The 14,136-nt window shown below is 58.5% G+C and overlaps 1 protein-coding gene across 1 annotated transcript; it reads right to left on the reverse strand.

The window, feature by feature from the left end:
* Positions 1 to 5,411: 5,411 nt before the first annotated feature.
* Positions 5,412 to 13,536, reverse strand: CEL (carboxyl ester lipase). The gene is made up of 11 exons (XM_059142192.1): positions 12,556 to 13,536; positions 10,914 to 11,064; positions 10,700 to 10,822; positions 10,342 to 10,539; positions 9,601 to 9,731; positions 9,330 to 9,437; positions 9,095 to 9,212; positions 7,774 to 7,960; positions 7,409 to 7,612; positions 6,298 to 6,495; positions 5,412 to 5,950 (listed from the first exon to the last, which is right to left on the reverse strand). Exons 1-11 carry the CDS (start codon positions 12,619 to 12,621, stop codon positions 5,503 to 5,505), a joined length of 1,932 nt encoding a protein of 643 aa, XP_058998175.1. The 5' UTR covers positions 12,622 to 13,536; the 3' UTR covers positions 5,412 to 5,502.
* Between the last annotated feature and the right edge of the window lie 600 nt (positions 13,537 to 14,136).

The raw sequence follows: 14,136 nt of genomic DNA on the forward strand, positions 1-14,136 counted from the left end.
CAAAAGGGTGGAAGGGAATCAAAAGGGTGCACTATAAAATAATCAGCTAAATCCATAAAAAGCAGGAATGGAAAAATTGAACAGAAAATATATAGGACATGCGGAAAACAAGTAGCTAATGGAAGAAGGAAGTCGTCAGTAATTAAATATAAATGGGTTAAAGGTTCCACATAAAAGGCTGAGTTTGGCAAATGGATTAAAAAAACATATTCTACCAATATGCTGTATTCAAACAGACTCGCTTTGGTTTGGGGGAGTTTTTTCTTAAGATACTATTTATTTACTTACTTGTTTGTTTGTTTGTTTAAGAGAAAGAGCTCAAGCATCGAGGAGAGGGAGACGCAGGCTTCCGATGAGTAGGAAGCCTGACGTGGGGCTCCAGCCCTGGACCAAAGGCAGATGCTTTTTTTTTTTTTAGAGAGAATTCTCAGTGTTTATGTTTTTTGGTTTTTTTAAGATTTTATTTATTTATCTGACAGATCACAAGTAGGCAGAGAGAGAGAGGAGGAAGCAGGCTCCCCATTGAGCAGAGAGCCCGATGCGGGGCTTGATCTCAGGACCCTGGGATCATGACCTGAGCTGGAGGCAGAGGCTTTAAACCCACTGAGCCACCCAGGTGCCCCCAAAGAGACTCCCTTTGAGAGAAATCTGAAAAAAGGTTGAAAATCAAAGGATGGGAAAAGATATTCCACCAGAACAGTAAACAGCCGGGGCAGCTCTATTATCTGACAACATTGATTTTAAGTCAAAAAGCTAACAAGAGACAAAGTCAGTATGCCCCGATAAAAATTTCCATTCATCAAGAAAAAAATAACAGTTGTAAACCTCCATCCCTAAAGCAAAACCTGACATCTTTTTAAAGGGAGTCGGAGACTTGACTACGAGACTTGAACAATGGCTGGGGGAGTCTGGGTGGACGATGGCTCGGGACAGAGGACTGAAACCGCACCCGGTCAGACCCGGCGCACAGAAGCGGAGGCCTTCGCCACGGCAGCCCGGCACAGCTTCTCAAGGGCACGTGGGACATTCCCCAGGACACGCCATCTGTGAGGCCACGAAACAAGTCCTAATAAATGGTAAAGAATGAAACACGCGAGTATCTTTTCCAGTCAGGTGGGATAGAAGCAGAAGGCAAGGGCGCCTGGGTGGCTCAGCCGTTAAGCGTCTGCCTTCGGCTCCGGTCGTGATCCCAGGGTCCTGGGATCGAGCCCCGCGTCGGGCTCCCTGCTCAGCGGGGAGCCTGCTTCCCCCTCTCCCCACCCCCGCGCACTATCTCACTCTCTCTCTCTGTCAAATACAAAAAAAAGCAGCAGCAGCAGAAGGAAAAGGTGGAAGGAACACGGGCTACTCAGAAGAACGTGGAAATGAAGGAGCATAATAACCCGGGGGTCAAAGAAGAAATCACGAAGGAGGTCGGAGAATAACTTGACACAAGTGGAAACAAAAACGCAACAACGTGCTGTAAGTTTCGGGAAACAGCGGAAGCAGGGCTAACAGCAGAATTTCTAGCAGCCGATGCCTATATTACAGAAGACGGAAGATTTGAAGTCAGTAACCGAACGGTAACACTTGAAGGAACTAGAAAAAGAACCACCAAAGCCGACACACCTTTTAGCGAGACCGACCGAGGGGAAGTGTGGCGCGGGAATCTGCCGTGAAAGCGGGAACAATCAACTGCACAGAACAAGAGGGTTGTGAGGAAGTGCTGCGGTAACCGTATGACAGCGGTGACCGTGTGACACAGAGACACACGCTGGAAACGGCTCCAGCCGTCGGGAGGGCTGGCGTTGTGACGCGCCGCAACACGGATGGACCTTGGAAACACGGCGGCCCCACTTCAGGTATATCTAGAAATATCTAGAGCAGGCCAACTGAGGGGCACAGAAAGTAGAAGAGACTACCAGGTGGGGGAGGGGAGAACGGAGAACGGGGTGTTATTGATTAATGGGTATAAAGTTTCTGTCGGGGGTGACGACAAAGTTCTGGAACTCGGTATGTGATGTTTGCACAACAGTGCTAACGGCACTAATGTCACTGAATCGTGTCTTAGAAGTAGTTAAAGTGGCATGTTTTATGTTGTATATATTTTATGCTTTTTTTTTTTTTTTTTTTTTGACAGACAGAGATCACAAGTAGACGGAGAGGAGAGAGGAGGAAGCAGGCTCCCCGCTGAGCAGAGAGCCCGATGCGGGGCTCAATCCCAGGACCCTGAGATCATGACCTGAGCCGAAGGCAGAGGCTTTAACCCACTGAGCCACCCAGGCGCCCCTTTTGGGCTTTTTAAACAATAACGTTTGCAAGGACCATTTCCTGACCCAGTGCGGCAGCTGCCTTTCTTTGCTTTCTTAGCTTCCGAGGAAGAGGGAGCATTTTCTGCTTGTTTTATTGGGGTTTAGGATGAGGAATTTATGACCAGTTAGGAACTTAGAGGTTTCAGGGTTAGATTGGAATTCCATCAGCATTAAGTAGCGGGGGTGGGGATTCGGATTGTAAACAGATCAAAACGTGCCACGTGGCAGGGTAAAGGTCAGGGGGAGGTTATTAGCCAGTGGACTATGGTCGAGCAGGACTTGGCGTCCTAAGTTCTCTCTAGGGGCCCATGGTCAGCCCTTTACCTGAACTGGAAACCTCCGTCCGTAGACCGTCTTCTGAGCTTGCTTTGAATCCAAAGGAAAGATTACAAACCAGACTTAAGGCTTCAGCTGAGCCTTATTCCTTAAGCACTTCTTCTACCTGTGACCTAGGATTTCCACCTTCCTGCAACTCTTCATATAATTGATTTTGCCCAGAAACACTTCCGAAGCCCCTACCCTGCCCACCTCTCTTGGCCAGGCACAGGGGGACCACTCATCCTGGCTGGGGTCTGATGTCCCAGCTCGGTGCTGGTTTGTGAGGGTAAGGGTACAGAGTCCTGCCCATGAAAGACCCCCTCACTGGCCAAGACGAGTTCCCAGACCATGTGGTTCTGAAGTCCACCAGATCGGGCAATCACCAGCTTGTGGCCTCAGTCTTGTTGGTACCTACTTGTCCTAAAAGACAGCTGGGCCAGAGCCCTTAGAGCTTCCAGCCCCCTAGGATGGCCATGCTCTTTGCCCAGGTCTGTAATTTGGTTATGTCACAGACGAAGTGGGTGGTTCGAAACTTTCCTGCAGGGAGGGTTGAAAAATGAGGCAGGGGAGGGAGGGGGAGGAGTCGCACCAAGACTGCCGACCCAAGGACACGGTAAGGTAAGACTTGTCACCAGGGTGGTAAACAGGGGCTGTCCTCAGCTTCCCCGGCTGTCCTCCTTGGGCATCACCATTAAAGGTTAACATAAAGGGTTAACTCCTGGCCCCCTGGAGGTGGACGGGGGGTGGGGGGGGGCTCCAGGACCCTGGACAGCTGCCAGCCTGCCCCTCAACTGTGCTGGGGGTTGGGGTGCGGCTTTCACTCGGCTTTTCCTCCATATGGTCCAGGACTGTAAATGTATTTTCTCTGCCTTATGTGCCTTATGTGTTTCTTTCTTTCTTTTCTTTTCTTTTCTTTTTTTTTTTTTTAAGATTTTATTTATTTATTTGACAGACAGAGATCACAAGTAGGCGGAGAGACAGGCAGACAGAGAGGAAGGGAAGCAGGCTCCCTGCTGAGCAGAGAGCCCGATGTGGGGCTTGATCCCAGGACCCTGGGATCATGACCTGAGTCGAAGGCAGAGGCTTTAACCCACTGAACCACCCAGGCACCCCTGCCTCATGAGTTTCTTAATATTCTCTTTTCTCTTGCTTACTTATTGTAAGAAGATAAGGTATAATACAAACACAAAGTATGCGTTAATCGTTGGTGCTACCTATGAGGCTTCTAGTCAACAGTAGGGGTGTTAGCTGTTACATTTTTGGGGAGTCAAACATTATATGTGGATTTCTGATGGTGGAGGTGGGGGTCAGCTCACCCAACCCCCATGCTGTTCAGGGACCAGCTGTATTTTCAACCTCATGCTCTGGCTATGGGCTGTAAAAAGGTAAAAGCCCGAGGAATTGTGGGATGACCCGACAGCGGCAGGTGTCCCCCAGGCCCGCAGACATCCAGCAAGGCTGCCTTAACCAGAGAGGCCTTTTCCGTGCAGCCTAGGGGCTGGGCATAGCCCGGATCCCAGTGCCCCCAGCCGTTCTGACGCAGCCCAGCCTTCCCGGGATGCGATTTTCTGAATGACAGGCAGGCACAGCTGCGCTTTCCCCCAGTAAGGGCTGGAAGTGCCCGTCCCAGGGCCAGTCTGGGGCGGGTCGGAGGCCATGGGGTGTGAGGTTTCTCTTGCAGTGCCAGGAGGCTCCTGAGAGCAGGCAGAAACACTTAGAGAAGTCGTGTGCGAACTACTGTGGCAGGGGAGGGACCCGCTGTTGGATCCTTGTGCTTCTGTTGGCCAAGAGCAGGGACAGTCACCAGGAAAAGGCCCACACCGCCACAAGGGCCCATCCCCTCAGTCTGTGACAAGGAATCCCCTCTTCACCCCCGAGAGCCCTCGACTAAGCCAGGAAGCCCAGCATAGCCACAGCGGTCCCATGCCAGCCTGATTGTACCCTCCATCTTGGGGGGACGGGTTTGCCCCCTGTGCAGCTCTGCTGCATGGCGGCCACAGGGCTCAGTTCCCCAGACCTCAGTCTTCCATCTGTGGCTAGAGAGGGAAAGTGTGCTGGCTGCCTCGAGGGGGCTGCTGTCTCCAGCCCCACCCCCCACCGCCAGGCAGAGCGGCTCGGGACTCCAGAATCTTCTCTCCTTTGAGCCCTCAGCACGGCCTCACAGAGTCGAAAGAATGGGTGAGGGGTGGGAAAGACACCCCCCAACATCGTTTCGAGCACTAACTTTGGAGTTTCATGATCCGAGGTGTATGACCCCCTCTTGGTGTCCCCGACCCCTCACCGTGGCCATGGTGACCTCAGGCTGCTTAAGTTCGCCACCCAGTGAAGGATGCCCAGACTCCCAGATATGGGAATGACCCTGACCCTGACCTCCGCCTCCCGCCCCCAACTCTGCCAGAGCCACCCAATGGCCAATCCTCTTGCAACTTTTGCTTCTGACCTTCCAGTAGGAAGCTCTGTTCTCTCTTCAACTTGCATCCAGCTAGAAGCAGAGTCCATTCTTCCTCCCAGGCCAGGTGCCCAGACCCCAGTTAGAACACGGAGGTCCCTGCCGAGCCCCAGAGGAGCTGGTGCTGCCGGACCTCACCAGTCCAGGGGAGGCAACAGCCCCCAGAGCCCAGGTCCTCTTCAAACCTGTCTCCTCCCCTCTAGAGGGAGGGTCGTTCTCCAGATTTCCTGGAGCTTGAAGACTGATGGACCCCAGGGTAAGGCCACCGGCCCAGCGTCTGGGCCTGAGCCTGAGAGCCCCGCTTCCTCCAGCTGGGGCCTTGGGAGCAAAGGAAGATGCCAGACAGACAGACAGACAGACAGATGAAGCTTTATTCGGGAGGAGCGCTGGAGGGGAGGTGGGCCCCCCGGGGTCTCACCCTATGGCTTCTTAGGGCTGAGGACATTAGAAGCCAATGACTACAGGCATCTGAGCTCCCTCAGAGTCCCCAGAGGGGGGTGCCGGGGCAGCCTCCGAATCCCCAGAGGGGGGAGCAGGGGCGGCCTCAGAGTCCCCAGAGGGGGGAGCAGGGGCGGCCTCAGAGTCCCCAGAGGGGGGAGCAGGGGCGGCCTCAGAGTCCCCAGAGGGGGGAGCAGGGGCGGCCTCAGAGTCCCCGTTGGGGGGAGCGGGGGCGGCCTCAGAGTCCCCCGAGGGGGGCGCGGGGACGGCCCCGTTTCCGCTCACTGTGGGCAGGGCCTCGTAGGTCAAGGTCCAGTAGCGCAGGTAGCTGGCCCTCAGGTGCTGCTTCATGGAGTGGCCATCCATCTTCTTGGTGATCTCCAGGTAGTTGCCACTTTCTATGCTGTAGGGATCCCAGTGCGTGGGCACAGCCGAGTGTCCTATGTTGGGGTCCCTGCAGGCAGGAAAAAGGCTGGGTGGGGGTGGGGACTTACAGGAGGCTGGAGACCTGTGTTCCTAGCCCACCTGGGCCCTGGCTTGCCTGGACAGCACCCCCCCGCCCCTGCTCTGCACCGCCCTTACCTTCGGGGCCCCTCGCAGTCTGGCGCCTTGGCACTGGCTGGGGACGTGGAGCCCCAGGCCGTACTGATCCCAGGGCCCCGGGCAGTACCCCGGCTTCACAGACAGACAGAGGTACCGAGGTTGGAGGAGCTTATGTGGAAGTGAGGGAACAGAGACTAGAACCCAGGCCCTCAGGGCCAGGTGGCAGGGGCTCTGGGCTCAGCCTCACTGCTGCCTTACCCAGTTCTGGCAAAGTTGGTCCAGTAGGCAATCATGGTCTTGGAGACCGTCCTGTCTTGGGTCCGGTAGCCTAGGGGGGTGGCGAAGGGCTTCCCAAAGACATACTGGAGGTCATCTGCGTGGTCAGCCCCCACCCATTTGGGGTAGGTGGGCATCCGAGAGGGGTGGGAGAACATGTAGGTGTAGGTTTTGGCGCTCCTGAGGAGGGAAGGGAGAGCACCCCCATTGGCAAGGTGCTCACCTGGGGCCACCCAGCGCAGGGGTGGGCTCCGGAGGGAGCATGGGGGGAGCAGGGAAGGGTCTGGGGAGTTCCCACAAGCCTCATGAAGAAGCTGGGATGCTGACACTTGGGAAAGGGAAAGCCGTGGGCCAAAGCCACAGATTCGGGGCATCTACGATTTCAGTTGTGTTGATAATTCACCTCCACAAAACCCACTAAGGCAGCTTTCTCCTGTAATTCAGTATCAAGAAAGATCTTTTTTGCCCTGCAAGTGAATTTGTATCTTAATTTAATTGAACAAGCTATATACCCTCAGATGTTTCCCTTTTTGCCTTGACTGACAGGAAGCTCAGAGCTACATTTACTGCTTAGCTGCTGCGAAACTTTCTCTAGATGCCGGGTATATTGTCTTCTTACTTTTTAAACATTCTTAACTTTTGTTTAATTTCATTGGCTATTATCATATAGAGATTTTTAATGTGGTCCCAGGCCAAAGTTATTTTGAAAGTAGGTCAAGTTGAAACCCACAACAGAGACCATCATCATCCTGGGTTCTTTCCTTCCATGCAGCACGAGGGGAAGGTCGACCAGCTCAAGAACTTTTCAGTGGGAGGGACTGTGGAGTGAGAGAGGGCACTGGGTGCCGGGCTGGCCAGAGGATCGCAGGTGGGTGTTGCAAAGCCCCCTGAGGCTGGGAGGTAGGGAGGGGCCCTCTCAGGTCTCGTCAGGCCTGGACAAAGCAGGTGGCACAGGCCCAGGTGGGGACCCAAGCCCGGCTTTCCCAGGCCTCGAAGACACCCATGAGCCACCCTCCCAAGAGGCCTGAGGGCTCCGGTGCTCCATCCCAGGTGGGTGGGCCTCCCCAGGGGGCCTCCCCGCCCAGGTCCTCACTTGGCATTGGCTCTGTGCTGGGCCACAGCAATCTCGGTGGGCACCAGGAAGAGGATGTCAGTCTCCAAGTCCACCACGGTCTTCTTCTTGGTCTCTTGGGATGCGTCGAGGGCCCAGGACTCAGTGTAGATGTCAAAGGTGGTGTTGGCACCCCTAAGCCCCTTGGTGATGGTGAGCCCGCTGACCAGCTTGTAGAAGTCCTCTCTGCAGGGACCATGCCAGCATTGGCCCCTCTACCCAGTGCCAGTGGGAGGGTATCTGCACCCCCACCCAGCAGAGGGCCACAGGCGGCCCCCCCAACCCGGGTCTGACCTTTGTCAGCCACCCCTGGGCACTGCCCCCCAGGCCCCGCACCCACTGCTTACTCCGTGACCTCCTGGTTGTTCTTGTCGATGGCGGGCACGTCGATGCTGGCAAAGATGTGGCCGTCCATGTTGTTGGTGCCCGCTATGTAGTCAATGTCGGCCGTGTTGGCATACAGGTTGACGGGGTCATCGGGGATGAAGTCTCCGTCGATGACAGGGAGGAAGCCCAGATAGTGCAGCATGGGATCTGGGTGGGAGAGAGGCGGGCTCTGACACGTCCTGTACCCAGACTTGACCCCAGCCCGACCTCCTGCCTCCTCTGATCCAGACCCGGCTTCTCCAGCCTCAGCACCGCCGACATTAAGGGCGGGATAATCCGAGGTCCAGCGCGTTGCAGGATGTCCAGCCGCATCCCTCAACCCGTGGGATGCCTGTGGCACCCCTTCTGCAGTCGTGACAACCAAAACTGTCTCCCAACACGGTCATGCGTGCCCTGGAGCAGAACTGCCCGCCCGGGCAGAACACCACCGGTCTAGAGCCCAAGGCTGTCCTCCCTCAGCCTCTGGGAGGAAGATGGGGAAGGAATTGAGACGACTGATGATGAAAGAGGCTCACCCCCTCTCGGGGCTGGGTTCCAGCATGTGCGCCAGAAACTGCGAGGTCCTCATTGTCCTGCAGACCCCCTGAGCTGGCCCCAAAAGGACTGCAGAGCTGGCTCAGGGCACGTGGAGGCAGCGGCCTTCAGGAGGCCCAGGCCGGCTGCTTTTCCTCCCAGTGCACACCAGAGGGAACGACTGGTTGGCAGGTGGGGCCACGTGTTTGCTTTGCATCCGCTTTGCTCAGAACACTGTTGGTTAATTGGCATCAGGTCAAGACGCAAATGATGGGGTCTCTTAGCACGGGAAGGGTGAGCAAGGGCTAATCCCAGCCCACTGGGCTGTTGGGGCCCCGGCGTTCGGGCCCAGAGGAGCAGAGCTGGGAGGACCAGAGGCTCCTGTGGGTGCTTGGTGGGTGTGTGCAGACGGCACGAGTGGCAGGGAGAACAAATGACCGTCTAGGACAAAGCCTCTTGGTTTTGGGTCCACGAGTCTCCCTAAAATTGTCTCCAAATGACTGCGGATGTGTGCCTCGTCGGGGGGCAGAGCCCATGTGATCATCTGCTTCTCAAAGGGTCATGACCCACTGGGGTACAGAGGAAGAATGTCTCCGCTCCTTACAGCCGGCCGACTGAGCCTGCGAGGGTGCTGGGGCAGCACGCTGCCGCGGGAGGCCAGCCGTCGCGGCCAGGCCAGCCTCACAGCCGGCGGCCCCTCTCTCCTCCAGGAGCATGGCCGTCGCCGACCCCGAGCCCCCCGGGCCCCGCCCAGCAGCCTCCACTCACACTCCATGCCGGCCAGGGGCATCTTGTAGGCCAGCGTCAGGGCGCGGGGGTCGGTAACCTTCAGACACTTGGCCATCCTGGCGGTATCGTCCAAGGGGCAGCCCACCTTCTCGGCGATCTGGAGTCGGGGGTAGGCAGGGGGGTGAGGCCAGTGCCCTGGGCAGAGGGTGCTGCAGTGCAGGACAGAGTGGAAAGGAGGGAGGCCCCTCCCCTGCCCACCACAGCTCCGCCTTACCCTTTTGGCCCAGAAGAGGGGGTTCTTCTGGATGGCCCACGGGCACAGGGCCACGCCACTCTGGCTGATGGCTCGGCGGATGAGGCCCTTGTTGTAGGGAGAGAGGGTCTGCAGCACACACAGGTCCCGTCACCAAGGCCTCACGCCACCTGCCCACCCCAGGCTCAGCCACAGACACCCTACGCATCAGTTCCAGGCCCTCTCCTCCCTGCCCCCAGTGGCTCCCTCCCACACCCTCCGGGGCAGGTCCCACCTCCGGGGGCCCCCAGACCTGTAGAGAAACGCTGGCGCCTCCAGCTGACTCCCCAAAGATAGTGATGTTGTCGGGGTCCCCCCCGAAGGCTGCGATGTTCCTCTTCACCCAAGCGATGGCCATGTGCTGATCCCGAAGGCCAAAGTTACCTGGGGGCAGCGTGGGAGAGGGGCCTCCATCAGGGACCCGTGGCTGGGTCTGGGGGTGCCAGGGCCTGGCCCACACAGGGTGCACAGTGCGTGTGTGCAGGCTGAGAATGTCCTCGACTGCACACAGACCCTGGCTGAGCCCCTAGACGTTGAATGGTGGGTCTCCTGGAGGCTGGCTGGTGGGCTGCTGGGGCAGGTGTGGGGCTCAGGCTGGGGACGGGGCGAGGGGAGCAAGAGGAGCGGTCCGCTCTTCTCTCTCCCTCCCTCCCACAGCCACCCTTGTCTGTCTGGCTGTCCTGCAGCTCCTGGGTTGCCCCGGCAAAGTCTCTTTCCCTGGGCTCCCTGCACTTGCTCCCCAGGCCTCTGGGTCCCTGTCTGTCTGTCTGTCCGTCTGTCTGGCAGCCTTTCGCTCCAGCAGCCAAGGGGCTCCTGCCTCTCACAGCACCTCTCCAACTCCCTGGCTCCGCAAATGGGATTCTGAGCCTTTCTAGGCGGACGGGTGGCAGCTGCTCGAGCACAATGGGAGCTGAGGCGCACCCCCGCCGGGCTCAGAGTCACGGGGTGGGGCGCACTCGATCCCCCACCGCGGTGCCCAGGACAGCTGGCGGACCTGGCAGGTTGGCGTCCCCGGTGCTGAGGAAGCCCAGGGGCCCGACACGGTAGTTGAAGGTGACCACAATGACGTTGCCTCGCGTGGCGATCTCCTCCCCATCATACAGGTAGTTGCTGAGAAAGTTGGCCCCGTGGCCGGATCCCATGAGGAACGCGCCTCCGTAGATCCAGATCATGACGGGCAGGTTCCGGGAGACTAAGGCAGAGCAGGGCAGGCCGGGTCACCCCAGATGCCGGCCCCCTCCCCCGGCTCCCTCTGCACCATGTCGATTGCAGGGAAGTTCGGCTCCAGAGCCCCCCAGACACGAGGGCAGGGCTTGGGGGCCACCTGTGGGGTGCGGGGAGGGCGAACTCACCTTCCTTCTTGCCCTGGGGGACCCAGATGTTGAGGTAGAGGCAGTCCTCTGCCCCGTAGGTGTTGTCCTGGGTGATGGTGGCCTGCAGGCACCGCTTCTTGAAGTCCTTGGCCTTCAGGGTTCCTGCGGGCGGCCCGTGGGACAGGTGTGAGGATGGCAGCCGCCCCACGGCCCCCCCAGGCGCATGGCCTCACCAGCCCCTGCCCTCTCCCACCTTGCCAGCCGGGGTGCCGCTGGGGGTTCTCCAGGGCCTTTGGGGGTGCAGCAAAGGGGATGCCCTTGAAGATGTCCACATAGTCGCCAAAGAGGCCAAGCTTCTTGTTGACACCTTCCACGAAACCTCCTTCCGTGTACACTGCGCCCAGCTGGGGGTAGAGGCCGAGGCTCAGACAGGCCCCAGGGGGTGTCCTGAATGGGGGTGGGCGGCGACCTGAACAGGCCCCAGGGCGCCCAGATGCTCCCCAGAGACCGCTTCCAGCCACTTGCCTCATTGCTAGAGGCACAGCTTTCTGCATTGGTCCTGGACCCTGAGGGTGTCCCGCTCCCTGAATCTTGGGGGAAGTTGGGTCAACTGGTGCCAACTCCTCACAGCCCCTGTGCTCAGTGCTGAGAAAGCCCTCACCTCCCCCGAGGCCATCAGAATCCCTGCTGTGCAGCCAGTCCTGGCTCCGAGCTGGCCCCACGTGGCCAATGCCGCCCATCTTCAGGAGGGTTCTGGGGGCTGGTGCGCATCTACCCTTTGTCACGGAAGGGAACGGAGGCTTGCCTGCTTGAAGTCACCCTGTGGGAGAGCCAGGCTCTCATCCCCTGCTAGAGCTGCCTTCCCATCTGTCTGGTCCCGTGGCGGGGATCTGCTTCCTGGCTCTCACCTGTGCTAGGTTCAAGAGGGCCAAGGGCAGGGAAGCCCCCGACCCCTCGGCCCTGCTGGGGTCTCAGCACCCTGTAAGGTGGGGGCTAGCAGGGGAGGGGGTTGGCTGGAATTGGAGAGGAGGCCGGAGCAACCCTCGCCACGTGCCTCAAGGGGGCAAGGCACAGGTGTGCTCCCCCAGCCCCACCCCATCTCTCCCCGCGGGGGAGGAGCAGCCTGGTTTCAGGCCTCCAGGCATCTTTTCTGACAGGCTTCCCGGCTGCTGGGATGGGGCAGCAGGCCAGGTCACTGCCTGGGGACTGGGAAGTCATGTCTCAGAACGGAGACTGGCCTGAGGGCCCCGGATGGAGGCAAGGAGGGGACGGGGAAACTGGCTGCTGGAACAGCGGGAAGCAATCCTGGCCCTTTCTGCCCTCAGAGAAGCCCCCCCGCCGAAGACAGTGACCTCTTGGGGCCAGCACCTAAACCTCCGGGGCCAAGGGGCAGGCCCCAGGGCAGCTGGAGGAGAGTGGACACCACCCGGCCACGTGTCTGTGGGGTTTAGAGCCTGAAGCCCTCTCCCCGCCATTCCGCAGACTGCGGCCGATGGCGTACCCGCCCCGGACGGCCTCCTGACTCTCCAGCGAGCAGCTGGGGACCACTCTCTTGGGACCTGGAGGTTAGGTTGGGAGCCACTCTGGGGTTCCAGGTTTCTGCTCAGCCACTGGTGGCTGTGTGAGCTTGGGGGACAGCTCGTCTTCTCTGGCCCCTTCTATGAAGAGGGACATCAACCTCTCTGGAAAGAGCCAGGGGGGTGTTGGGTCCCCAGACTCAGCAAATAAAGACTGAGGACTCCCAGTTGCCTTTGAATGTCAGGTAAATTGGCATTTTGTTTTTAGTGTGAGTATACCCCAATACTGCATAGAACATACCCACACCAAAACCTTCGTGGTTTGTATGAAATCCAGATTTAATTTGGCAGTGGCCCCTCTGCCGGGCCCTCGCTTACCTTGGCCGCGCTCACGGTTGCCCAGCAGCAGGTGAGGCCCAAGACAACCAGCCCCAGGTGACCCATGGTGTGTGCCAGCCCATGTGCAGCCCTCCCTCCGGCCCACGGGTATTTATGGGGTTGGAGCCGGCCAGGACTCTGAGTTGGCAGCTGCCCGCAGAGGGCCCCTTTTTCCTCCTCCTACTCAGCCCCTTCCTCCAGCCTGGCCACACTCCAGGCCATGCACCTGGGGCCAGATAGTAGCCAGTTTCCAGCTACCTCGAGCTGGGCCAAGGTCACGCAGCAGGCCATGCCCGTGCGCACACACACATGAGCAAACACAGTGTGGGAACAGGCGATCTTTCCCAGGGCTGGCTGCCCCCGTGGCCCTGGTGCCACAATGCACCTGTGTGGCTTACTGCCCACCTGGGAGCCGAGGCAGATGGCACAGGGCACAAGGTCGCCAGGCTGTTGGCTGCCTGGGTGAACAGCGTCGTGATCCGGCTCACTGATCCACAGGCACTTGGTTCCGCCCTCAGAGAAAGGGGCATGTTTGGTCTCCGTGGCCTGCCTGCCACCCATCCCCAGCTCAACAGCGGGAGCTTGGAGGGAACTGGGCATGGGACTTCTAGGACACAGATGGCTGGGTGCCACTCGTCAACCAGTGTGGTTGCCCCTCGTTATCAAGGGCCTGCTGGGTGTGCAGTCTGAGCCAGGGGTGGGGACCCCCAGCAGCACAGGGGATCGGAGTGCTAGGATGGAAGAGAGGCTCAGGCGGAAAAGGCAAATGCGGAAGTGGGGCTCCAGCCCAACCCTGAGGGCTTCCTTAAAGAAAAGGAAAAACCAGGCTTTTTGGCCACAAAAATGGGCCACAGCACGACCCTGGGCAAAGCCAAGCAGAGACAGAGACCGACCAACAGAGAGAAGGGACAGAGATGGGGGTGGGGGAGAGAGAGAGAGAAAACTGAGCACAGAAGTAGGGGCGACAGCAAAAGCGGCCAGTTCCCTTGGGACGCCTGGGTGGCTCAGTTGGTTAAGCAGCTGCCTTCGGCTCAGGTCATGATCCCAGCGTCCTGGGATCGAGTCCCACATCGGGCTCCTTGCTCCGCAGGGAGCCTGCTTCTCCCTCTGACTCTGCCTTCCACTCTGTCTGCCTGTGCTCGCTCTCACTCTCTCTTACAAATAAATAAATAAAATCTTAAAAAAAAAAAAAAAAAGCGGCCAGTTCCCTGTGGCTGTGCAGAACTCTGGTCACCAGGGACTACTTATGAGAAAAGGCCGGCCACCAAGGACAAGACCTGTGATGGGGCCTTGGAGTTCGGCTGCCCCCGGGGTCACAGCTCACCGAGGATGCCCAGGCCCTACTGCACGACCCACCTCCAGGGAGGCGGGTGCATTCACGAGCCAGGGGACAGAGGAGCCCCATCAGGCCGATAGCCCTGCTGCTTGGGCCCGGGCAGGCCCTCTGCTGCCCGGAAGCCAGTGCCGTGGACAAGGCCATGGCCCCACGGCTATTGTGTCTGCTGCCACCAAGCCTGCCCTCCAGATCCCAACGGTTTGGGACAGAGTGGACGAGAGGCTTGAGAAAGGAGGGGAGGGCGG

This window comes from Mustela lutreola, chromosome 12 (genome assembly GCF_030435805.1).
Source record: "Mustela lutreola isolate mMusLut2 chromosome 12, mMusLut2.pri, whole genome shotgun sequence".
Lineage (NCBI taxonomy): Eukaryota > Metazoa > Chordata > Mammalia > Carnivora > Mustelidae > Mustela > Mustela lutreola.